This window comes from Phyllobates terribilis, unplaced genomic scaffold (assembly GCF_046119375.1).
Source record: "Phyllobates terribilis strain yellow unplaced genomic scaffold, ASM4611937v1 Scaffold_3__8_contigs__length_932513732, whole genome shotgun sequence".
NCBI lineage: Eukaryota > Metazoa > Chordata > Amphibia > Anura > Dendrobatidae > Phyllobates > Phyllobates terribilis.
The window spans coordinates 390128913-390155855 of NW_027362763.1; the positions used below are offsets into that span (position 1 = coordinate 390128913).

The window sequence follows — 26943 nt, forward strand, 5'->3', positions numbered from 1 at the left end:
TACAGGAATCGTTTGCTTGCAGTGATTGCCTCAAATGGTTGTTCAACAAAATATTAAATTAAGAGTACCATCATTTCTGTCCAGGCCTATTTCATGAGTAGAGATGTGCGTTGTTCGACTAGAACTGTTCGCCAATCTCAAATTCGAGCTGTTTTGGGCGGTGTTCGAGTTGTTCGACGAACCCGAACGATTTGCAAAAAATTCGGCTGTTCGAGGTTATGTTCGATAACTGTTCGTGCACCAAGTGTCCTGCATGTCTGGCGCTATTTAGAGCACCAATCATGCAGGGATTGTCTGCCACTCACTGTAATGCCACAGCCATGGTGGTTGTGGCATTACAGTGATTGCCCAAATCGATGGGAACAGTGCTCACAGTGAAACATGAAAAGCCGGCAATTCAGCAGCGGCATACACCGGTACCCGACAATTTAGAACCGAAAGAATAGAGCTTCACACATAGATTAGATAGATATAAACATGTCAGCCACATATATACGAAGTACAGTGAAAGTGCTGCTTACTGTACTTGTCATTTAGCGTAAAGGATTTATCAAAAAAAATATTACTGTTTTCATGCACCGTCTCTTTAAAAAAGCCGGCCGGCAATTCAGCAGCGGTACCCGACAATTTATAACAGACAGAATAGAGCTTCACACATAGATTAGATAGATAGAAACATGTCAGTCACATATATATGAAGTACAGTGACAGTGTTGCTTACTGTACTTGTCATTTAATGTAAAGGATTTATTAAAAAAAATAATAGTGTTTTCATGCACCGTCTCTTTAAGAAAGCCGGCCGGCAATTCAGCATCTGTACCCGACATTTTAGAATAGAGGGAATAGAGCTTCACACATAGATTAGATAGATAGAAACATGTCAGTCACATATATATGAAGTACAGTGACAGTGTTGATTACTGTACTTGTCATTTAATGTAAAGGATTTATTAAAAAAAATAATAGTGTTTTCATGCACCGTCTCTTTAAGAAAGCCGGCCGGCAATTCAGCATCTGTACCCGACAATTTAGAATAGAAGGAATAGAGCTTCACACATAGATTAGATAGATAGAAACATGTCAGTCACATATATATGAAGTACAGTGACAGTGTTGGTTACTGTACTTGTCATTTAGTATTAAAATAAAGGATTTATTATTAAAAAAATTGGCGTGGGGTTCCCCTTAATTTTAGGCTCTAGCGGAGGTTAAGCAGACAGCTGGGGCAGATGTTTGAAGCCTGGGAAGGGGGTAATACCCACGGAGCTTCCCAGGCTACTAATATGAGTCCCCAGCTGAATACATAGCCTTTACTAGCTATTAAAATGGGGGACCCCCCCAAAAAAATGACGTGGGGTCCCCCCTAATTTAATAGCTAGCAAAGGCTAGGCAGACAGCTGGGGGCTGATATTAATAGCCCAGGAAGGGAGCCATGAATATTGGCCCCCTCCCAGGCTAGAAACACCAGCCGTCAGCCGCCCCAGAAATGGCGCATTCATAGGATGCGCCAACTCTGGCACTTAGCCTCGCTCCTCCACGCTGCCCTGGTGCGGTGGCAGGGGGTAATAGGGCTGGGGTTGATGTCAGCTTATAATGCCAGCTGACATCAAGCCCAGGTTAGTAATGGAGAGGCGTCTATAAGACACCCCCATTAATAACCCCATAGTCAAAGTTAAAAAAAACACAAACACCCAGAATAAAGTCCTTTAATTGAAATAAAGACACAATTCTTTATTGTTCTAAATTAAACCATACTTACCGTCACGCCCATTCCAGCTGAAGCCAACGATCTCCTGTAATAAAAATAAAATAATAAAGCAACCTCATCCTTACCTTTCCATGGTTCCCACGACAGCTTCAGCTCTGCTACATCGAGATGACAGGCTGGACCGCAGCAGAACGCCGCCATCCAGCCTGTCATCACGCAGACACTGAGAAGAGCAGGCTTGCTTGCGCTCCACATTGTCTCTCTGTGACGGCATAAAGATGAGCCGAGGTCATGCCCAATGAACTCGGCTCACCTCATGCACGTCACTTACAGCGTGGGAGAATTCTCACGCTGAAGCGCTGAGTGCAGGAGAATTTTCCCACGCTGTAAGTGACGTGCATGAGGTGAGCCGAGTTCATTGGACATGACCTCGGCTCATCTTTATGCCGTCACAGAGAGACAATGTGGAGCGCAAGCAAGCCTGCTCTTCTCAGTGTCTGCGGGATGACAGGCTGGATGGCAGCGTTCTGCTGCGGTCCAGCCTGTCATCTCGATGTAGCAAAGCTGAAGCTGTCGTGGGAACCATGGAAAGGTAAGGATGAGGTTGGTTTATTATTTTTCTTTTATTGCAGGAGATCGTTGGCTTTAGCTGGAATGGGCGTGATGGTAAGTATAGTTTAATTTAGAACAATAAAGAATTGTGTGTTTATTTCAATTAAAGGACTTTATTCTGGGTGTTGTGTTTTTTTTAAATACTTTACTAGAAATTCATGGCGGTCATGTCTAATACTGGCGTGACCCCATGAATTTTGGGCTTGGGGCCAGCTGATAATACCAAGCTGGCCCTAACCCCTTTATTACCCAGTGAGCCACCGCACCAGGGCCCTGGATGAGTTGGGTACAGCGCCAGAAGATGGCGCTTCTATGAACGCGCCATTTTCCGGGGTGGCTGCGGACTGCAATTTGCAGCGGGGGGGGGGCCCAGAAAGCTTGGGCCTCCCTGCGCTGCAGATTCCAGCCCCCAGCTGCCTAGTTGTACCTGGCTGGACAGAAAAAATAGGGCGAAGCCCCACGTATTTTTTTTTTTATTATTTCATGAAATTCATGAAATAATTAAGAAAAAAAGGCCTTCCCTATATTGTTGTGTCCGGCCAGGTACAAATAGTCAGCTGGTGGTTGGGGGCAGCCCGTTCCTGCCTGCTGTACCTGGCTGGACACAAATATAGTGCGAAGCCCCACTTCATTTTTTTTAAATTATTTCAGGAAATTCATGAAATAATTAAAAAAAAATTGACGTGGGGCTTCGCACTATATTTGTGTCCAGTCAGGTGCAGCAGGCAGGAACGGGCTGCCCCCAACCACCAGCTGCCTATTTGTACCTGGCCGGACACAACAATATAGGGAAGCCCTTTTTTTCTTAATTATTTCATGAAATAATTTAAAGAAAATTGACGTGGGGCTTCGCCCTGTTTTTGTGTCCAGCCAGGTACAACTATGCAGCTGGGGGCTGGAATCCGCAGCGCAGGGAGGCCCAAGCTTTCTGGGCCACCCCCGCTGCAAATTGCAGTCCGCAGCCACCCCGGAAAATGGCGCGTTCATAGAAGCGCAATCTTCTGGCGCTGTACCCAACTCATCCAGGGCCCTGATGCGGTGGCTCACTGGGTAATAAAGGGGTTAGGGCCAGCTTGGCATTATCAGCTGGCCCTAAGCCCAAAATCCATGGGGTCACGCCAATATTAGACATGACCACCATGAATTTCTAGTAAAGTATTTAAAAAAAACACAACATCCAGAAAAAAGTCCTTTAATTGAAATAAACACACAATTCTTTATTGTTCTAAATTAAACCATACTTACCGTCACGCCCATTCCAGCTGAAGCCAACGATCTCCTGAAATAAAAGAAAAATAATAAAGCAACATCATCCTTACCTTTCCATGGTTCCCATGACAGCTTCAGCTCTGCTACATCGAGATGACAGGCTGGACCGCAGCAGAACGCTGCCATCCAGCCTGTCATCCCGCAGACACTGAGAAGCGCAGGCTTGCTTGCGCTCCACAGTGTCTATCTGTGAGGGCATCCAGATGAGCCGACAATGAACTCGGCTCACCTCATGCACGTCACTGACAGCGTGGGAAAATTCTCCTGCACTCAGCGCTTCAGCGTAGGAGAAATCTCACACTGAAGCGCTGAGTGCAGGAGAATTTTCCCACGCTGTCAGTGACGTGCAGGAGGTGAGCTGAGTTCATTGGACATGAGCTCACCTTATGCACGTCACTGACAGCGTGGGAAAATTCTCCTGCACTCAGCACTTCAGCGTGGGAGAATTCTCACGCTGAAGTGCTGAGTGCAGGAGAATTCTCCCACGCTGTCAGTGACGTGCAGGAGGTGAGCTGAGTTCATTGGACATGAGCTCACCTTATGCACGTCACTGACAGCGTGGGAGAATTCTCCTGCACTCAGCACTTCAGCATGAGAATTTTCCCACGCTGTCAGTGACGTGCATGAGGTGCGCCGAGTTCATTGGACATGAACTCGTCTCATCTTTATGCCGTCACAGCCAGACACTGCAGAGCGCAAGCATGCCTGCGCTTCTCAGTGTCTGCGGGATGACAGGCTGGATGGCAGCTTTCTGCTGCGGTCCAGCCTGTCATCTCGATGTAGCAGAGCTGAAGCTGTCGTGGGAACCATGGAAAGGTAAGGATGATGTTGCTTTATTATTTTTCTTTTATTGCAGGAGATCGTTGGCTTCAGCTGGAATGGGTGTGACGGTAAGTATGGTTTAATTTAGAACAATAAAGGATTGTGTCTTTATTTCAATTAAAGGACTTTATTCTGGGTGTTTGTGTTTTCTTTTAACTTTGACTATGGGGTTAGTAATGGGGGTGTCTTATAGACGCCTCTCCATTACTAACCTGGGCTTGATGTCAGCTGGCATTATAAGCTGACATCAACCCCAGCCCTATTACCCCCTGCCACCGCTACAGGGCAGCGTGGAAGAGCGAGGCTAAGTGCCAGAATTGGCGCATCCTATGAATGTGCCATTTCTGGGGCGGCTGACGGCTGGTGTTTCTAGCCTGGGAGGGGGCCAATATTCATGGCACCCTTCCTGGGCTATTAATATCAGCCCCCAGCTGTCTGCCTAGCCTTTGCTAGCTATTAAAGTAGGGGGGACCCCACATCATTTTTTTGGGGGGGTCCCCCATTTTAATAGCTAGTAAAGGCTATGTATTCAGCTGGGGGCTCATATTAGTAGCCTGGGAAGCTCCGTGGGTATTACCCCCTTCCCAGGCTTCAAACATCTGCCCCATCTGTCTGCTTAACCTCCGCTAGAGAATACAATTAAGGGGAACCCCACGCCAATTTTTTTTAATAATAAATCCTTTATTTTAATACTAAATGACAAGTACAGTAACCAACACTATCACTGTACTTCATATATATGTGACTGACATGTTTCTATCTATCTAATCTATGTGTGATTCTCTATTCCTTCTATTCTAATTTGTCGGGTACAGATGCTGAATTGCCGGCCGGCTTTCTTAAAGAGACGGTGCATGAAAACACTATTATTTTTTTTAATAAATCCTTTACACTAAATGACAAGTACAGTAAGCAACATTGTCACTGTACTTCATATATATGTGACTGACATGTTTCTATCTATCTAATCTATGTGTGAAGCTCTATTCTGTCTGTTATAAATTGTCGGGTACAGTTGCTGAATTGCCGGCCGGCTTTTTTAAAGAGACAGTGCATGAAAACACTATTATATTTTTTAATAAATCCTTTACACTAAATGACAAGTACAGTAAGCAACACTGTCACTGTACTTCATATATATGTGACTGACATGTTTCTATCTATCTAATCTATGTGTGAGGCTCTATTCCTTCTTGTCTAAATTGTCGGGTACCGGTGTATGCCGCTGCTGAATTGCCGGCCGGCTTTTTTAAAGAAAGCGTCTTCTGAGCAGTTTGTCAGCTTTTGGACCCCTTTGAAGGTGTTTTCTATGTGTTTCTATGTGTTTTTGTTTGCCTGCCATTCGTTTTAACGGTGTTCGACGGTGTTCTAAGGTGTTCGACGAACAGTTCGACGAACAGTTCCTCGAACATCCCGGTGTTCGACAAACCGAACCGAACCCGAACACTACGGGGGTGGCTCAACACTATTCATGAGTTTATTATTTTTTTTAAATTCTGTGGAAGCAGGGTTGAAAAGCAATGTCTGACTTTCATTTGTTCATTTTCATAGATTTTTAAATTATTATTACTTTTGTCAGATTCAAGTTATTTCTGTGACCATTGTGTGTTTTTCTTTCATTAAACGAGGGGTACCAACAATTTTGACCACTTGTGTAGATTTTAACTCAGGAAATAAGATTTACCTGCAAATTATACTCTCGAATTTTTAATTAAATCAAATGACCAATCTGCGCCTTAACATCTTTCTACAACACAGCCACCCAATAACTTATAGCCAGCCACCTTCAACATATGTTAAATGACCAAAGAAGGAAAAGAATGAGATCCTGCTATATATATTTGCAGTTTCTAGCTTTTATATGAAAGAGTGAATTCCATTTGAATGTGTAAATATCGGTTTCACTAATGTTATTATGCTTTAATTATTAATTTATTAATTATTAATAATATTATTATTAATATTAGTAGTAATAGTACTAAAGTTTAATTAAAATGAGTTGATGATTTAGGCTAGAGTTCTATGTTCAACATTAGAGATAAGCAAATCTTTTGAAATTAGAATTTGTCAACTTTACAGATTTTTCCCCAAAATTTCAATTTGCGGCAAATAAATTTTCACAAATTTCAATACTGGAAAACTTATAATTGCTCATAAAAAACACGTTGAGGAGTGAGAGAACCATGCTTATAATAAGAGCTTACACTTTACAGGTGAGAAAGAGAGGACACAGCTGACCAGAACAGCTTAAACTCTACAGGAGATAGAAGACCTTGCTGTTCGTAAGAGCTTACATTTTACAGGTGAGATAGAGGACCAAACTGGCCAAAAGAGAATACACTTTACAGGAGAGAGATGACCCAACTGACCGTAAGAGCTTACATTTCACAGAAGAGAGAGATTTACCCAGTGACTCTAGAGATGAAAAATGACTCTGCTGTAAAAACTGTGCTTCATTGGGAACCGCTGATTTCTCATGAGCCTGATACTGACCACTACTGTACAAGGTATGATAATCTATAAGATGTCATAGCTTAAGGCATTATAGTGAAAAAGACACCAATATAAAATTACTTTTGCCTGCTCTCTGATGCATAAGCCATGAGAAATGGCACTGGGAAAGGTTTTCCTTTGTGAACTGCTAATCAAATGTCAAAATGTTCGAATTCACGTGAATTTGCAAATTTCAGGAAATTTAAAGCAAAAACAATCCTCCTCGGATCAATCCACTTATCTCTATTAAACATTTGGTTATCTGAATGTGCAGCTAAAAATGTGAAACAACTGTTATTGGCAGATGATCAATATTGCCCTTTGGCAGAAAAAAGTCTCAACAAACTTGAAGACATTGCAAAAAAAAACTTTTTTTTTTGTGATAGCTTAAAGAGGTTGTCCACTACAACACATAATACCCCCATCGATTTAAACGGTGTAAAGAACTGTTTTTGCTATTACCTTAAATTGTCATTGTTGCCTGTGAGCAGCGCTATCACTGACCACTCACTAGGCATCACGTGACCTGGCTGCAGCCTGCTCTGATCCAGTTATGTGCTCCCCCCTGATTGATGGGTGTTTCACCGCACATCACAGCCCAGCATCCACCGCACGTTTTCCCTCTCTGCATTTATTGGGAAAGCGAGTTGGATGCTGGGCTGTGACATGTGGTGAAACCCCACCCACAACCCATCAATCAGGGGGGGAGCGCGTCACTGGGTCACGCCTGGCTGCAGCCAGAACTTGACATGAGATCAGTAGATGTCAGAGAAAGCTGCAGCTGGGTCACGTGATGCCTAGTAAGTGGTCAGCGATAGTGCCGCTCACAGGCAACAATGACAATTCAAGGTAATTACAAAAATAGTTCTGTACACCGTTTAAATCGATGGGGGCATTATGTGTTGTAGTGGACAACCTTTTTAAGCTTGTTTGCTACTTTCACACTCATTCTGCAGCCTTGCATTTGCCAAGACATATTGTGTTACAGCTAAGTAAGCTTCAAGATTTCTTAGAGCTGAAGCAGTGATGTTAAGTCAATAAAATGGTTGTTTCACTGGAATACTTTGAGGTTTTGAATAAATTAAAGCAATTTTCTATGATCAGCACTGAGTCTAATTAAACCATCTGAAACCAATAAGGGGGAATTTTTATGTTATTAAATTGCATTAATTAGCTAGACAGCATGAGAATAAGCAAGTTTTCAGTTGACTTGCTTTTTTATCTACTGTCATTCTCCTGCAATGAGAAAGTTGATCTTGCATAGTGTACAGACGGTTTTCCATGGGGCATAGTGCATAAAGGGTTTTCCATACACCCAGTAAGACCACAGATCAATATAAATGTAATATGTAGGCAAAAAGATAACCAATCATTACCTCACTGCTCACTTCACTGCTCACATCCACTTCTCAGGATAGTCCATGGTGCCTCTTCTTATCTCTGCTGTACACTGCAAATCCATATACCTTCATGACGGTCTGCGACTAGGCCCAGGACGTTCCTGTACAGGTGCAGATGGAAGTCTCAGCCTAGAGTGTGCATTGTAAGGTCACGGCACATGTCCTGACTTCACAATGTGGCTACGACCTTCTGACGCACATGCACAGAGTTGTTCCAGGCCTAGTCCTGGCCAAAAGTCCTAGTATGAAGAGACCCAGGGTCTCAGTGCATGGTTGCAAGCATCGGCAGTGAGGATCATATGGGGAAGAGTGAGCAGCCGAGGAATACAGGAGATGAGCTGTGAGATAATAGGATATTTTATTGCCTGACGCCATATTGCTTAATTCACGCAAAAAGAAATGCAAATTATTTGCTTTCTGGAGAATACATATTTTGTAAAATTTGAGCAGAATTCAATTGTATTTTAATAAATTTACCCAACCCTAATATTTACCTCATAGCATTTTACTTTTACAGATAAAGCAATACTAAATATGCGGATTTTTATATTTAATTTCTTTATTTTTAATTGGGAAAAAGTGAGTGAAATATTTATGCTTTAAATTTTTTCTTTATATTTTTAAAATCTTATTAGTCTCCAGAAGGGATTGGAACCTGTAATTGTTTCTTGCACTATAAACTGCAATACTTGAGTACTGTAGCACATAATGAAAATAATTGTTTGTAATGAAGTCCAGGATACAGCTGGGCTTCATAGAAATTCTAAGAAAGCAGTGATAGGGACCCTTAGCAAGTCCTTAGCAGCCATGGTACCTCATCAGCACCCCACAAGTACGATGCTATGGATATCTGAACAGATATATCAACAGAATGAAATAACTTAATTGCTGCTGTCATAGAGTAAAGTGGCTAAACATTAGCGATTAGAGATTTCTCTGAAAGCTGCTATTAGAGGTTGGTGCTGGCTGTATAACACAACCAGCAATATAGAATAACCAGATCACCCTTGGATAATGCTAGCAATATGGCTGCTCTATAAGTGACATTCTTTCAGTTTGCGAGAGTGCACAGATCAACCTAGTGGCATGACCAGACCACTGTTCAAATTTATTAATCTTTGGTTATGCACAGTTCCTCGGTGAGCAGGAAGCCAGGAAGCAATAGTAAAAGTGCATTCATGAAGAAAGAAGAATTAGGCAACCTCTTTAGGTTTGTTTCACACAATTTTCATGATGTCTTTACAGCATTTTATAGTTATTTGTTTTGTTAAAGCACATTGATAAGGCATCCTATAGATACAGTGGGGAAAATAAGTATTTGATACACTGTCGATTTTGCAAGTTTTCCCATCTACAATGAATGGAGAGGTCTGTAATGTTTATCGTAGGTACACTTCAACTGTGAGAGACAGAATTGAAAAAAAAATCAAGAAAATCAAATTGTATGATTTTTACATAATTATTTTGGATTTTATTGAATTAAATAAGTATATGATACAATAGAAACACAGAACTTAATATTTGGTACAGAAACCTTTGTTTGCAATTACAGAGGTCAGACGTTTCCTGTAGTTCTTGACCACGTTTGCACACACTGCAGCAGGGATTTTGGCCCACTCCTCCATATAGATCTTCTCTAGATCTTTCAGGTCTCAGGGTTGTCACTGGGCAACATTGAGTTTCAGCTCCCTCCAAAGATTTTCTATTGAGATCAGGTTTGGAGACTGGCTAGGCCACTCCAGGACCTTGAAATGCTTCTTACAGAGCCACTCCTTAGTTGCCCTGGTTGTGAATTTCAAGTTATTGTCATGATGGAAGACTCAGCTACGATCCAATTTCAATACTCTTACCGAGGGAAGGAGATTTTTGGCCAAAATCTCGCGATACATGACCCCATCCATCCTCCCTTTAATATGGTGCAGTTGTCCTGTCCCCTTCTCAGACAAACACCCCCAAAGTATGATTTTTCCCCAACTATGCTTCACAGTTGGGACGGTGTTCTTGGGATTGTACTCCTCCTTCTTCTTCCTCAAAACATAGAGAGTGGAGTTGTTAACAAAAAGTTCTATTTTACTCTCATCTGACTACATGACCTTCTCACATGCCTCCTCTGGATCATCCAGGTGGTCATTTGTGAACTTTAAACGGGCCTGGACATGTGTTGGCATGAGCGGGGGGACTTTGCGTGCCCTACAGGATTTTAATCCAAGATGGTGTAATGTGTTACTAATGGTAATGTTTGAGACTGTGGTCCCAGCTCTCTTCAGGTCATTGACCAGGTCCTCATGTGTCGTTCTTGGCTGATTCCTGACCTTTCTCAGAATCATCCTTACCCCACGAGGTGAGATCTTACAAGGAGCCCCAGACCAAGGAAGATTGATAGTCATGTTGAGTTTATTCCATTTTCTAATAATTGTGCCAACAGTTGTTGCCTTCTCATCCCGCTGCTTGCCTTTTGTCCTGTAGCCCATCCCAGCATTGTGCAAATCTACAATATTGTCCCTGGTGTCCTTAGGTAGTTCTTTAGTCTTGGCCATGGTGGAGAGTTGGAGTGTGATTGATTGAGTGTGTGGACAGGTGTCTTTTATACAGGTAATGAGTTCAAAAAGGTGCAATTAATACAGATAATGAGTGCAGAGTAGGAGGGCTTCTTAAAGAAAAACTAACAGGTCTGTGAAAGCCAGAATTCTTGCTGGTTGAAAGGTGATCAAATGCTTATTTCATGCAATAAAATGCAATTAAATTATTTAAAAATCATACAATGTGATTTTCTGGATTTTTTTTTAGATTCTGTCTCTCATAGTTGAAGTGTACCTGCGATAAAAATTACAGACGTCTCCATTCTCTGTAGGTGGAAAACATACTAAATCGGCAGTTTATCAAATACCATATATACTCGAGTATAAGCCGACCCTAGTATAAGCCGAGGTACCTAATTTTACCACAAAAAATTGGGAAAACAAATTGACTCGACTATAAGCCTAGGATGGGAAATGCAGCAGCTACTGCTAAATTTCCCCATCCTGGAAAGTATCGCCCACTCATCCCCAATCCTGGTATGCATGGCTCCCTCATCCCCAATCCTGGTATACATGGCTCCTTTATCCCCAATCCTGGTATGTATGGCTCCTTCATCCCCAATCCTGGTACGCATGGCCCCCTCCTTCCCAATCCTGGTATGCATGGCTCCCTCATCTCCAATCCTTGTATGCATGGCTCCCTCATCCCAATCCTGGTATGTATGGCTCCTTCATCCCCAATCCTGGTATGCATGGCCCCCTCATTCCCAATCCTGGTATGCATGGCCACCTCATCCCCAATCATGGTATGCATTGCTTCCTCATCCCCAATCCGGGAATGCATGGCCCCTTCATCCCCAATCCTGGTATGCATGACCACCTCATCCTCAGTCGTGATATGCATTGCTCCCTCATCCCCAATCCTGGTATGCATGGCCCCATCATCCCCAATCCTGTTGGCCCCCTCATCCTCAATCCTAGTATGCATGGCACCCTCATCCCCCAATCCTGGTATGTATGGCACCCCTCATCCCCCAATCCTAGTATGTATGGCACCCCTCATCCCCCAATCCTAGTATGTATGGCTCCCTCATCCCAATCCTGGTATGCATGATCCTCTCATCCCCCAATCCTAGTTTGTATGGCACCCCTCTTGCCCCAATGCTGGTATGTATGGCACCCCTCTTCCCCCAATCCTGGTATGTATGGCACCCCTCATCTCCCAATCCTGGTACGCATGGCCTCATCATCCCCCAATCCTGGTATGTATAGCCCTCTCACTGCACACATAAAAAATAAACACTTATACTCACCCTTCTTCCTCACCTCTGCTCCAGCACTGCATCCTGCTCTGCTGCAGCAGCTCATGTCAGCATCTGAGCATTTAATGGCGTCATGGCCATGTGCTCTAAGACGCTGATATGAGCTGCTGGCATATTCACTCCTCTCCACGCTGGGACTATGGGTGTGGAGAAGAATGAATATGCATTTTCTTTAGTAGCGGGCACTGTCAGCAGGAGCTGTGGCTCAGCACTCCTTTGTGCCCGCTACTAAAGAGAATGAATATTCATTCTTCTCCACGCCCAAGGGAGTGGAGATGAGGGAATATTCATTTGCCTTTAGCAGTGGGCACACATGGTAGCTGAAGCATCTGGCTACTGCGTGTGCCCCTCTCCTCCGCCGCTACAACCCCCCCACCACTATCCACCAACGGAATTTCTATATACTCGAATATATACCCAAGTATATGTTGAGGGGGGCTTTTTCAGCACAAAAAATGTGCTGAAAAACTTAGCTTATACTCAAGTATATACGGTACTTATTTTCCCCACTGTATGCATTTGACTTAAAGAGTAAATAAACATTTGGAATGTTCTTTTTCTTTACTCATTTTATTGCCCTAATGATTACAAGCAGATTGATGCGGGTCCTTGTCCTGAGACTCTGACTAAACAATCAAACCCCCCTCATACGTTAGTTATAAATACAATTATCTATACATGATCTTTGTGGTGTTTTATTGTTTGTGAAACACCAAGAATTTTATAGGCAACATTTTATCATTTATTTACAGCCTTATCTACTGGTTCAAGTTTAATCTATATGCCCTACAGTGTGTTCAGCATTGCATTATAATAGGGATCGTTGATTCCTATGTGTCTTTAATGTAGGGCTATATAGGTGAGCCCAGGGACAGACGACTTTTGAGCAAGGGCGCCACTTCTCATTGTTTACATAGGGTGCCAACCCCCGCAGTCAGGAAGGTATCCATCAGGTATTACCTAGGGAGAGAGCACCTTTCAGCACCTAGATATTTTAGGTTTTGCACTTATTTACTTTATATGCACTATATTTATATATATACAGTATATATCTGTAGGGTTTGTGTTGAAATGTTTCAGTACATACCTAATAAAGTTTATATTTTAAAAGGGTTTTTATTATGTTAGCCATTTTCCTTTTTGTAATTTTTAAAATGTAAAAGATGAAAATATTTTTTTTTTGCGTAAAATAAAAAGGAAATGTGTCATCTTTAACTTTAGGCCTTTTAGAGATCATTTCTTCAACTAGCTTAACTGTTCACAATAACAGTAATTTTGACCAGGGGTGCCCAAACTTTTACATGCTACTGTATTTCTTGTGAGTAAGTGATACCTTGCATTATGATACAACTCCTTTAAAGAAAACATGACAGCTGATACATGCTGCCCCATCCACAGTTAGCATGTATCAGACTCTGGCTGTATGATTTCAGCCACATATGTTTGACAATGAAACATTGAGGCAGTTCAGGGGAAGCAAACTTTAAAAGGTTCCAGGGACTTGGCTGCATTGAAAACTTAGCAGACAATTGGGTACCCAGCAGCTTCTCCCCACTCGCTGCTAATTGACTGAATGGTCTTTCTCTGCATGTGTATATAGGGAGAGACCTGTCACTCCAGGGGAGCAGGCAGTGAGAAATGCTCAAGCTCATGGCACACATCTTGATGTTTCACATGCCTGTGCATAACCCTCCTGGGACTCATCAGTGCCAGAAGTCCCGGCTCAGTATGAGAGGTCTGGAGATTTCAATGCGAGTGGCGAAGATCAGAAGATGCAACGAGGACCAGACAGGTGACAGAGAGGAGCGGAGGGCCCAGAAAGGTGAGTATAAGGATTTTTTTATTCTTTACATATTAGGTTTATTATGCTCTGGAATCTGCAAAGACCCCAGAGCATAATTAGAGGAATGAAATATGAGGAGATTAATTAATCGGTGAATCAAATTTGTTGAGAAAATTGTCTAGAACAGGCAAATTCTAATTTTGCCTGACATGACAATAATAAATAATCATAATAATATTTGGTTTATATTGCTAAATTACAAGTATTTTTCTGTGGTCAAAACAGCTTTCTTAAAAAAAAAATTAGTACTCTATTATAGTGATTTAATAGGGCATATAACAAACTTTAATAATTTGGTTAATCTATTTGCTATTAGACTGATTTTAATGAGGGAACATGTACATCTCCATGCAGGGGTATAAAAGATAAAAAGGGTCCCATATTATTGGATATTAATATACTGGATAGTACCAAGCAGGACAGCAGTGTTTTATGCTTGTTTGCCCACGTTCCCTTTTTCATGACGCTTAAAAGGGTCAATGGCAGCCAAATGGACTTCCTCTATGATATGTAATTATGATATTTATTTCCTTGTCGCTATGCTTTTTAATGAGCTTGGGCAGACGACTGAATTTTGGGTCCTAGTGCGATCCGTCAAAACACTGGATTGCAATTGGACCACTGTTACTCTATCGGGTCGTGCATAAGTCTGATTTTTTGCAGCATGCACAATTTACATCCGATATTTGGATCGCACTTGGCCATGCAAGTCAATGAGTCTGGAAAAAAATAGGACAACATTCAGATGACATCCAATTTTCACAGACTGATAGAATGGAATCATCTGAGAAAATGGGATAACACTATGATAACACTCTGATTTAGCTCTGATCAGAGTGTGATTAGCATAATCGGATAGATTTTCTCAGATGAGAGTAAATACAGTTGTGTGACCCTAGCCTAACCGTGAGAAAACAAGATAGTTGCCACTCCACACATTTAATTTTTAGACTGTTTTAAATTAGACGAGTGAAACTTAAAATGCAACAATTTATCACAGTGGTTCATGCAAGTTTATACTATTTATTAGTTCACTCGATTTGCGTTGGAAATTTATCTAAAATTTTGGAGTAGCTTTGGCACAGTGTCACATCTCAAGCTGCACTAATGCTAAACAAAGTCACCACACCCTTTTCCCGTGAAACCTTACTCTCTGGTAAAAGAGATGGATAAAAAATCTAAAGTGTCTGAAAAATATTGTGCAAATTGCACCAGAATGGTTTAGTCATTTTCCCTTGTTGTGTGGATTCACTTTTGTTTATGGCAAAAAAACAGTTTACTTTATACACTTGGGTTAAGCTTTTATATAAATATGGTCACGTTAGGTGAAATCCTGGTTACCGCAAATGTGAAAACTCCAAAGGGAAAAAGTCATGAGTGACTTGTGACAATCATCAAGAAATCATAGAGAAACTGTCAGTTATCTCAGCGCAATATCAAAATATCTTTATAAACTTCAACGCCTAGATATTGGCTAAGCCGAATTTGTATTCTATATTCATTTCTATGTTTTACACAAGTATTTTTACGCAGCATCTTAGAATATAAATTACATCAGTCACAAGCTGTTATTTTCCACAAAGATACCAAATGCACTTTTTTAATTGAAACAGTAATTATTTTTCATTCTAGTGTAATATTAGCATCAACAAACCAACAATTAACACTACGGTGATAATTCCCCTAGATAATTATTTAGAAATACATTGATTTGCAATGTTGTTTGTCATTCAAAATGGCACAAAAGCTGCTTCTATGCTTTTTGTTCTTTTTTTTTTTCTAGATTCTTGCTTTGCCTTTGCAGCATGTACTCTGCTATGTGTTTGGCATAAACCTATTTTTGCATTGCAACCCTCTGGCTTATTTCTTTTATTTCTATTAAACAATACTCCCTCTTACTATGAATATATATTTTTTAATTCCATACAGTAACTTGAACATTTAAGTAAAGCTAAGGTATTAATGAAAATAACATTTATTCCAGTTTTTTTTCCTACATCAAATAGCTGGGTTTATTTTATACTATTTCTCTTTCAAAATTAAAGTGTAGCTACAAGTTGGAACAATTTATTAACTATATAGGGACATTGAATATTTGGCTTTTCTAAAGTATCTTTGACTCAGAATTTTAAATTCCTTACTATCAAAAGAAGGTGTGATTGGGGATAAGATTTAATGTCACCCCAATAGTCTTGTAGGTACCAAGCATGGGTTACTTGTTGTCCTGGTGACATGATTCTAGCTATGTAGGACAGGATGAAGCAATCATAATGGACTGACATATCTTGTGACAGCCTGTGGGAGCACTGAATTGCAGAATACAGTCAACAATTAACAGTATCTGCATTCTGCTGCTTATTCCAGCATTTCATTGACATATTAAAAGACTCGTCTGATAATACTATACTGAGAAATCACTAGTCAAGCAGTTCCTTATTACAGTATAAGCATTTTTTGAAATTGTCAACAAAAATTAAAGGGGTTGTCCACTAATCAGACAACCCCTTCTCAACCACCATAGTTCCACTGTATAAAGTAACAACAGCTATACTCACTTCCAGTGCAGGCACTGTTCCAGGTATGTCAGAGCCTGCTCTCCAGGGACTCACATGACATTTTTATGTCATATGAGCCCTGCAAGCAATTAGAGTCAGCTTCCCTCTCACTTCCTTCAGACATAACTGACATCCATTGGAATTCAGAGAGCAGCTGTATGCCTTCTTCTTCTGGGTGTCAGTTTCATCAGAAGGAAATGAAAGGAAAATGGCCACTGATTGGCTGTAGAGCCCCAAGAGATCAAGCACTGACCTCTAGAATGGAGCCTGCATCGGAGGTGACTAGAGCTGTTCTTATTTTACAAGGGGGAACTATGATGATTGAGAAGGGGTTGTACATGTAGTGGATAGCCCCTTTAAAGCTTCACCTTAAGACATCATTTACAGCTAGGGCTATCATTGGCATACATAGAAATCAGGGGCTTCAAAATGGGTCAAATAGGAAAGAAGGACATTTCTTATTTTACCTTTCTTTGCAGTTATTAGCGTTAGTCACATTGACAGTTTTCCCACTTTTGGAAGTTATGTTCTTTTTATGATGGATTGGCCAATTTTCCACTGCCTTGCTTGCTTAATATTCAGTTTCTTTTGAGATAGGGGTCATAGACAAGTGATCACTACTCAGTAGACTAGCCAGGGTTGGATCATCTTTTTTATGTGTCCCGACCATACACAAGGCCTGTCTCCATGACTATGTACTACCATGAGAACTATTAGTGAATATGTTGTGTCCTAAACTAATAGGTCATGGATACTTACTGTTGATGCAGGGATAATACTTGATGCTTCATTCTTTCATATTAAAAATAGCTTTTAAAGCTTTAGTTTCTACATTCTTGAGTACGTAATGATCAAACCGTATATATTTCTTGTCCCTAAATGAATCATTCACATAACAGTAGATATAAATTGTATAAACTGATTCAACTTATGTTCATTATCTTTGCATATGATACATATGCTCATAATGCTTACATTTACTATTGCTTGCTTTATACAATCATATGTATGACAGTTATCATGATGGAAACGTTCCGATAAATTCTGACTTTATATAACAGTTTTGCAGTGAAGAGTTAAACAATTTTCTATGTGACTTGAGTTATATATTATGCAGACTGTTTTACTTCAATGGAGGTATGTCTAGGTTTAGATTGCATGACACGTGAGTGCTGTTTTAAGAAATGTCTACACACGAGCTCTCATAAACCTTTATTCTGTCTTTAGAATTTGGAATGATTGGAGATCATACAATTAAAAGTCAGCGGCCAAGATCTGTTCATGAGAAAAGGGTCACCCAGGAACAAGCTGATGCTGCTAAATTTATGGCACAAACTGGTAATACGTTAGTTACATTTTTCTACTTACTGTTATCAATTTTAGCAAAAATCACTGCATGCTTCCATAATCCTCTGCATATTTGTCAGTTTTTTTCTAAGCTGATACATTTTTTTAATCATTTATTTTTTCACCAGTTACAGTTCCATAAATAAAGTAGCTGCAAAGTAGACAGCACACATCCATTGCAAGTGTGGCTAACTAACCCTGCTGTTCTGCTGTCCCTTTAACATACAGATGTAACAGATCTATCTGCACTTCACAGCTTAGATACTTATTGACCTATTTTGGCGACACATCCTTTTCGATGCAAGGGCTTTAGTGTATCGGTCATGCTGACCTGTGCAGAAAAATATGGTACATCTGTAAGTGGAAAGCTAATAAAGAAGTGCCAGCAGACTTAAAATGCAAGTTGATCTAACATAAAAAGACATATTTTAGCATTCACAAATAGAAATTGTAAAACTTTTCATGCCTTTGAAATATTTGAAAGTGTAGGTTTATTTTTTTTTCCCCTTAGGCTCACTTCTCCCAGTACCGTCCTATTGTTTTTCCTACTGAAATGTTATACATAATATATATGTATGACATGTGAAATATTATAATACGGACATCATTTATTTTTTATAACAATTAGACTTTAATGCCCAATATTAGGACTTCACATCATATTTGTGAATGTTACAAGTGGCTTCTTCATACAACTTGCATTTTAGGTTTTGTGTTTTATTTTCTGTTTTTATTTTAATATAATATATTGAATTGAAACAGTTAAACTGCTGTGATGAATTTGTGTCATTTTGTATGCATAAACAGACCTTTTTTTATTCAAGTCTCTCTGGGGGAATTATCTAGCACTGAAAGGGTTATGTCATATAATGATTATATATTAGATATTAAAATTGTGCTCTCAATTAACAGATGGCAAATTCCTTCTTATTCTTTCATAACATAATGAAATATGGCAGAATGTAGGCAGCTGTAAAAAACACCCAGATTAGAGAGATGATTGCAGTATTTATAATTCTCCTACATACATGTACTATTTCGCCTTTCTTCTAACAATTAAGTTATAGCATTTCACAAATGATTTTATGATGTTAAATTACAGATTGCTAGTGTGTTATAATTTGTCAAGATCTCATTTGCTGATATTAATACACAGATTTAAAGGCAGCGTTGAACTGGGGGGGGCCAAGGGCTCCCCAGTAGCATTGACTCTCTTGGCCAACTGCACAGCTAAATGAAAATACTACACTACCCTCAGTCACAAATTTATTTGCTATATAATAATAAACTGGGCAGCTTCTTAATTGAATGATGAGATGCTTACCTTGTCTATATATAGTTAAACAAGTGAATTGTGCCAGATAATGCTTGTAAAGGTAAAGTGGTAGGCCCACCGGGGGATTTACCTGTGTCTTTGCCTGTTATAGGAAAAATTATATTTGAGCTCCATTCTAGCTATGTAAATAAAAGTTGTGAAAAATAGATGCATATATAAATTCTTGTGTGAGTCAAAGTTTAGTCCAGTTTCCACTTATTTCCTTACAGTATGTACAGTATTTTATTTGCTATCTTGCTTAACCCCTTTGCGACCTTGGGATTTTCCGTGTTTGCATTTTCGTTTTTTGCTCCCCTTATTCCCAGAGCCATAGCGTTTTTATTTTTTGGGCAATATGACCATCTGAGGGCTTATTTTTTGCGGGATGAGTTGTACTTTTAAACGCCATTACTAGTTTTACCATATTCTGTACTGGAAAACAGGGAAAAAATTCCAAGTGGGGTGAAATTGCAAAAATCATGCAATTCCACAGTTGTTTTTTGTTTTGTTTTCCTTTCCATGTTCACTGTATGCTAAAACTGACCTGCCATTATTTTTCTCCAGGTCATTACGAGCTCATAGATACCAAACATGTATAGGTTCATTTTTGCTAAAAAAAAAATGGTGCCATTTTCCGAGACCCATAGCTTCTCCATTTTTCGGGATCTGGGTTAGGGCTTATTTTTCGCGCGCCGGCTGACGTTTTTATTGATACCATTTTGGGGTAGATATGATGTTTTGATCGCCCATTATTGCATTTTATTGCAATGTTGCTGCGACCAAAAAAACCTAATTCTGGTGCTTGGAATTTTTTTCTCGTTACGCCTTTTACCGATCGGATTCTTTTTTTATATTGTTAGATCGGGCGATTCTGAATGCGGCGATACCAAATATGTGTATGTGGGGTTTATTTTTTTATTATTTTATTTTGAATGGGGCAAAAGGGGGGTGATTTAAACTTTTATATTTTTTTAATTTTTTAAATATTTTTAAAAACATTTTTTTTTTACTTTTTGCATGCTTCTATAGTCTTTATAGGAGACTAGAAGCAGCAACTGTCTGATCGCCTCTGTTACATAGAGTTGATGAGCAGATCACCTCTATGTAGCAGAAATGCTCCTGTGCTATGAGTGCTGACTACAAGGTGGCGCTCATAGAGATCTTTACATGACAACCACTGTGGTCTGCTGCAGACCCAGGGTTGTCATGCCCACCCATCGGTGACCCGCGATCATGTGATGGGGTCACCGATGGGCGGGGTAAGTGACGCGCTTCCAGTGCAATGTTAAATGCTGCTGTCAGAGATTGACAGCGGCATTTAATATCTTAACAGCCGCGGGTGGATCACGATTCCACCCACGGCTGTTGCGGGCACATGTCTGCTGTAATAATCAGCTGACATGTGCCCGGTTCAGTGAGGGCTCACCGCCGTAGCCATCACTGAACTGGGGGTGATAGCCTGGGGGGGGAATAATATGCCCCAGACCAGAGAGGGGTTAAACAATCATTCAATTATTTTAGAAATTCACTTATACTAGTCTGCTGACAGTAAAATCAGAAATCCTAGTTAACTCTCTACTAGTATGTCCAATAACATGACATCAAGTAGTCAGCTTAACAAAAAAAAGTTTCATGACTTATTCATAGTTGTTATTGAGTAAACATTTTCACTATTGAGTTCAGTCATCAGGAGCAGCACTGCCAGATCTTTAAGGGCATCTGTCAGTAGAATAAACCCTCCTGAACCCTCAGTCATCGTATGATACTTTGATATCTGCGATCCGATATTGTATTCCGGAGTTATCCACATTTTTATTAATATGTAAATGAGCTGTTCAGAACTATGGGCCGGACACTGATCTGCATGAGAATCTGCCTCGAGACCTTATTTTAAATGAAATGGGGCATTACCAGTGTGAGACATGTAATGACTGACAGTCGTTCTCCTGATCTACATATCTCACACTGGAAACACACGCTTTCATTTAAAATAAGCTCTGAAGGCAGATTCTCAGTGAGATCTGTGTCCAGCCCATAGATCTTAACAGCTCATTTACATTTTAAGGAAAAACATGGATTTTTCAATAGTAAGACATTGGATCACAGATAAACAGACATCATTTAATTCAACTTTCTATGACCTACACACGCATATACCCAACTTAAGAGGGTTGATCCTACTGGCAGACTTCCTTTAATTTAGTTCTGTCAACAAAATTCGGCCCGCATAGTAATGATATAGAAATAGAGAATAAAGATACATAATTCTATAAATATATTAAAAAAAAAGTAGCAAAAAGATTAAAAGTTTAATATTGCATAAAAAATACTGCTGAAAATTAAATGTGAAATTTAAGACTAATAACTTAAAGTGAAGCAAGAGTGGAGATTTTTTTCTAAATTATTTTCTCCACTTTTTCTCCAGGAAGTAAATCAGCCCAATCTACTATATATCTAAAGCCTGATATATTGCTTTTGCCTTTTAAAAGCTTATGTTCCTAATAGATTGGCTTCCATTTTAGTAAAAAGTTATCAAAAGGGAACCAATCATGAAACTTATCCCATTGTTTCCTATTTGACCAGGTTATCACAGGAGGCATCAGTTTGTCTCTGGATGCCTTCCTGACCTGGATAAAATAATATTGCGTGCAGCATGTTAAGAGACTGCATTCCCAATAGCATAGCTTCCATCTTAATACAAAATTATCAGAGAGGAACCAATGATGAAACTTATTTCAATATTTCCTATTTGACCAGTTTATCACAGGAGGCATCATTTTGTCACTGGATGCCTTGCAGACCTGGACAAAGTAATATTGCGTACAACATGTTTTTGTCCAGATATTTAGGACACTCAGTGCAAAGTTTTATTGTTTTGCATTATCTATCATTTTTTTCAGGAAAAAATAAAAATATATACATCATGATACAACTGATATATCTAAAAATCATCTTAGGGTAAATAAATGAGAAAATTTAAAACATGAAAAATTTATTTCTTTATTTTTTCCATTATTTTTATTTACTTTGTGATAGTTCAAAACAACAAGGAACATAGGTGGTTTAGAAGTCCAGCTTAATTTGTGTAATAGCCAGAGCCTTTTTACAAAAATACACTACTTTATTAATGTTAAGCCTTAAGCTAATTTGTAGCAATCACATATGGTCGTCTGTCTGTACAAGGAATATGTCCCTTTTTTATTTTACTTTATGTGAATAACCATAGATACGAACGGAACAAATCATGATTTTTTTCAATATATTAAATTTTACCTCTAAATATTACATATGAAATAGTCAAAGGCCAGGCAGAAACATTTGTTAAAGGTAAAACTATTGCTTTGTGCTGTAGTGTGGCAGCTTGTAGTGTTGTCCTATGATTGTATCTACTAGCTAGGTCATTTCATATACTGATTAATTTGATAAGTCTATAAGATAATGTCTCCATTTAGCCTGTGTAATATACTTGATATATATCAATAAAATTGTAAATCCACGATGTATGTCATCACAGTATGCATAATACATTGATTTTCGACAGTTCAGGCAGGAACTTTTTTTTATAGACCGGGAGACACATATTCCACATTTTTGTTAATGATACACATTGACAACATATTGTGATATTAATTACATATGATCAAAAATAGCAAAAATGAATATATACTTTGGACATACTATATATATGGTAGCTTTATATGTAATGAAGGCAATGGTATATGGTATATGGTATATTTTGGTTTATAATATTATAAATCCATAGGTAAAAAGTTATAAAATACATCTATATTGCTCATTTACAGTGTGAAATACAAAGCTGGTAAATACTATAATTTATTTGGAGATAACATTTTTTAAATCATTTTATCCTAAAAAAAATTACATTAAACTGTTTTGAAATAAGACTGTACTACTGTACAGTGTGTGGTGTTCGTGAAGTTGGTCTGGTTAATTTATAATAGGACATATTGGATATTCAGGTTGTCTGGGGTATGACTGAGTCAATGAATACAATTAGCACATGTCAAAAATATGTTATATTGGATCCATTTTCTAAGCTGTCACTGAAAACAAAGCATTAGCTTGAAGTAAGGGAGCCTGGTGATGAGCGTATGAAAAATCTTTTGAGTTTCATCAAGAAAAATAGGGCAATTTTATTAAAATTTTTATCAGATTTTCATCTATGTGCCATCCGTGTGTCCATTTTTTTACGTCCATGTGCGATCCATTTTCATACAACTTCTTTAAAACATATACATGATTTATAAAATAAATCTATCCATAAAAATTGAATGCCACTCCGATGGTCAGTGTGGGATCCGATTTTATTCTGGCACCCATAAACTTGAATGTGTGAGTCTCATCCAAGATTCGGATGAAAATAGTGCATGCTGTGATTTTTTTTGCTCATGGACACTCATGGACATGATCAGCACTATTAAGTAATGTGGGTCAATGGGCTGTCAATTAAAAATTTGGATAACGCATATCCAATTTATACGCTTGTCTGCATGAGCCCTAAAATTGATTTGGAAGTCTTTCCAACCAGCCAAAATGTTTCTTTTTTTTACTCAGGAGTAATTTTGGCAGGGTCATGCAGTAGCATTATGTCATGTGAATGTGGTTTAATTGTAATAGGTGAGTGATATAGTAATACATTATTTACTTCAAGTCTTCAATACTAGTGTGTGTCAGAATGAAAGTGTCATAATAAAATAACAAGGATAGTGAATATGAGAAGAATAAAAATAAAAATTACAATATCAACAAATTCAATATACTGTATAATAACATAGTCTTAGTAAATAAATATTTCATATAAACAATCTCACTGATAGGTACATTAAACTATTCTTTACTAGCTAAAATGATAGATTTAATATACTATTTCTAGTGGAGAGGCATAACAGCAATTAGCTTTGTTGACCTCATTAGTAAGTTGTTCTAATTTGTTCCTTTCCAAAATACAAAGCTTAGAAGAAACAGTAGAAGGTGCACAATCCTGGGACAAACTATTTATAAATATATATATATATATATATATATATATATATATATATATATATATACATTAATGCATATGCCTGTGTGCCTGCTTATATGTTAGGTATACTGATAGACTGATAGGTGGGAGTAAAATGCATAAAAAATGATATTCCATTGGTTTAGCAAGTGTTTATTTAAGTTCTCAAAAAAAACGTGTGAGTTTATACACTGTAAGCTTACAACCGAACAAGTGAACCAAGGATAAACTAGCTTAGCAGCGGTCTTAGGAGACAACGTGCTTCCTACCACATTACCATATCACAATACCTTAATATTGCAATGTAAAACTATTTTTCACTTTCATAAAAAAAAAAACTAATTGAAGATAAAACATTTGCCACCTATACACAAATTAGTTGATATATGTATTTATTACTGGGGTCCCACTAAAAATAAAAATGGGTATCCTATGTCCTTGTACTAGAAGACATAAACTGGATCCAGGGCTTCCAAATTCCCTAGAAACTACAAGATTTTCTCAGTGGTTTCTGGGATCTGTTAGCTTTAATTATTCCTTCTACGTTTTTCATATTCTCACAAAATGTCATTATTCCCTCGCAGAACCAGTATAACTTACATATATGACAGCCTCGTGAGGTTTTTTTTTGTCTGCCTCATTCACAATAATTTTACAAAAATGTATGACGTGGATAACTGTTCTCATGTTCATAGGGGTTCCTGTTCTCATAATTAGTTTTGAGCGAATTTGTTTGGCATTTCAAATTTGTGTTCGTGTTCGAGGTTCCGACTTGTTCGCACCAAGAAATCGGCTCCGACCATGAACATCCCTGATTTGCCACGTTGTCACGCAGATATCATCAGGCATGACAGGGTGGCAAATCAGGGATGTTCATGGGCGGTGCCAATTTTTTGGCGCGAACAAGCCGGAACCCCGAACACGAATTTGAAATGCCGAACAAATTCGCTCAACCCTAATCATGATCACTGAGGCTCCCTCCATGATTAAACAGTTATCACCTATCCTTGGATGCAAAATACATTTTGTTTATTGGCCTACCCTTTGGGGCAAAAATATAAACTGAGTTTTCATGTATGAACATGGTTTTTCATGTATGAACACAGATAGGTTTCCCACATGAACCAGGGAGATAACTCCTTTCATTTCTCTTAAATTTGGATTTAAAACAGTGATCCAACATATTACATTTAAAATAAATTATCTCATAGTAATGTCTCCTCTATGGACATAATTGGTAAAAAATGATAAATATATTTAGTGAAAATAAAAGTCAAATTCCTTTGCTGTGCAGGTTGTCGTAAACATAAAATCTACTGTTCCTTTTATGTAGAGATCAGAAGTAATATGTCAAATCTTTATAATCTTTTCTGACATTTGTTTTTATACTACTGTAGTCACTAATACACCAGATCATCATCATACACCATTTGCTTGTAGTATTGCTCTCTTCCCAACAGGCTTTACAGTATAATGGATAATAGCTTTCTCTTCTAATATTACTTCTACAAGACTTTATTTGTTTTGCAGCCAAAACCAGTCAAAAGTGTAAAAATTCAGTAAGCGTTCTGTTTATGCAAGTTGTCACTTATATCGCTTGTGCGCAAGGTACTTTCAACATTATGCACAGTAAAATTGTCCTGTGAATCTGAAAAATGTATTTTAAGTAGTCCTTAAAATTCTAATAATAAAACAATGTAAAAATATTATGATGATGCAAACATTTAATAACATAATACATTTTAAAACTATATTGATTTTGATATTTTTTTATTAATACAAATTAAAAAATTGCTTCTACTCATTCAATTCTTTTAGCTATAATATTTTACCTCTAAAAATTAACTGTTAACACATTCCCAACTGCACAATTTTTCATTTTTTCTTTTTTTCTACTCTTCCAAGAGCCACAACTTTTTATTTTTCCATTGACATAAAAATTTCCAAGTACAGTAAAATTGCATAAAAAATATTCCTCAATAGTTTTTAGGTTTTTTTTAATTGTGTTTTCCTTGTATGGGAAAAATGCCCCTAGAATATGGTTCACCAGCTCAGTATGTTGGAGCAAACTAAACTGGAATTTTTATTTTTTTTAAAGTGGTGGAAAAAAATTCAGAGATTCATAAAAAAAATGTCTTCTTATGTTGCCATTTCCCAAGACCTGTAATGTTTTCATTTTCAATTGAGCTGTGAGGGCTTTTTTTGCATGGTGAGCTGACATTTTAATTGATACCATTATTGGTAGATACGTTTTGATAATTTCTTCTTACATTTTATGTGATGTTGAGCGACCAAAAAGAAAACACAATTTTGGTGTATTGATTTTGCTTCCCTTTATGACATTTACCAATCGAGTTTACCAATTAATATTATATTTTGACAGTTTTTTATATTTTGATAGATTGGATTCTTATGGACGCAGATATACCACATTTTTAATTATTTTTTTACTTTTTTTAATGTGGCAAAAAGAGGGATGACTCAATTTTTTTTCATATCTTTACAAACTTTTTATTTATTTTTTTAAGGGACTTAACCCTGCGATTACCTGATGAGTGTACTGGATATTGCAATACCATAAAATTACAGAATATAGTAAAACTCACTTTCTCCTGAGCTGCACATAATTACCAAGATGCCAGCAATAGGGGCCTTCAGCGCGTCCATAGATACCATGGCAATTCATTGGCACCCCATAAACACTTTATAGGTAGG

The 26943-nt window shown here is 38.5% G+C and overlaps 1 protein-coding gene across 6 annotated transcripts in view; it reads left to right on the forward strand.

Moving 5' to 3' along the window:
• ADGRB3 (adhesion G protein-coupled receptor B3) overlaps nucleotides 1-26943 on the forward strand; it is a 1321417-nt gene that overhangs the window by 413001 nt on the left and 881473 nt on the right. For 4 of the 6 annotated variants that reach the window (XM_073675497.1, XM_073675498.1, XM_073675494.1 and 1 more), the window contains exon 3: nucleotides 17771-17881. The exons of the other annotated variants lie outside the window; for them this stretch is intronic. In XM_073675497.1, the coding sequence (XP_073531598.1) occupies nucleotides 17771-17881 (111 nt within the window). The remainder of the gene's footprint in view (nucleotides 1-17770; nucleotides 17882-26943) is intronic. 6 annotated transcript variants of the gene reach the window in all.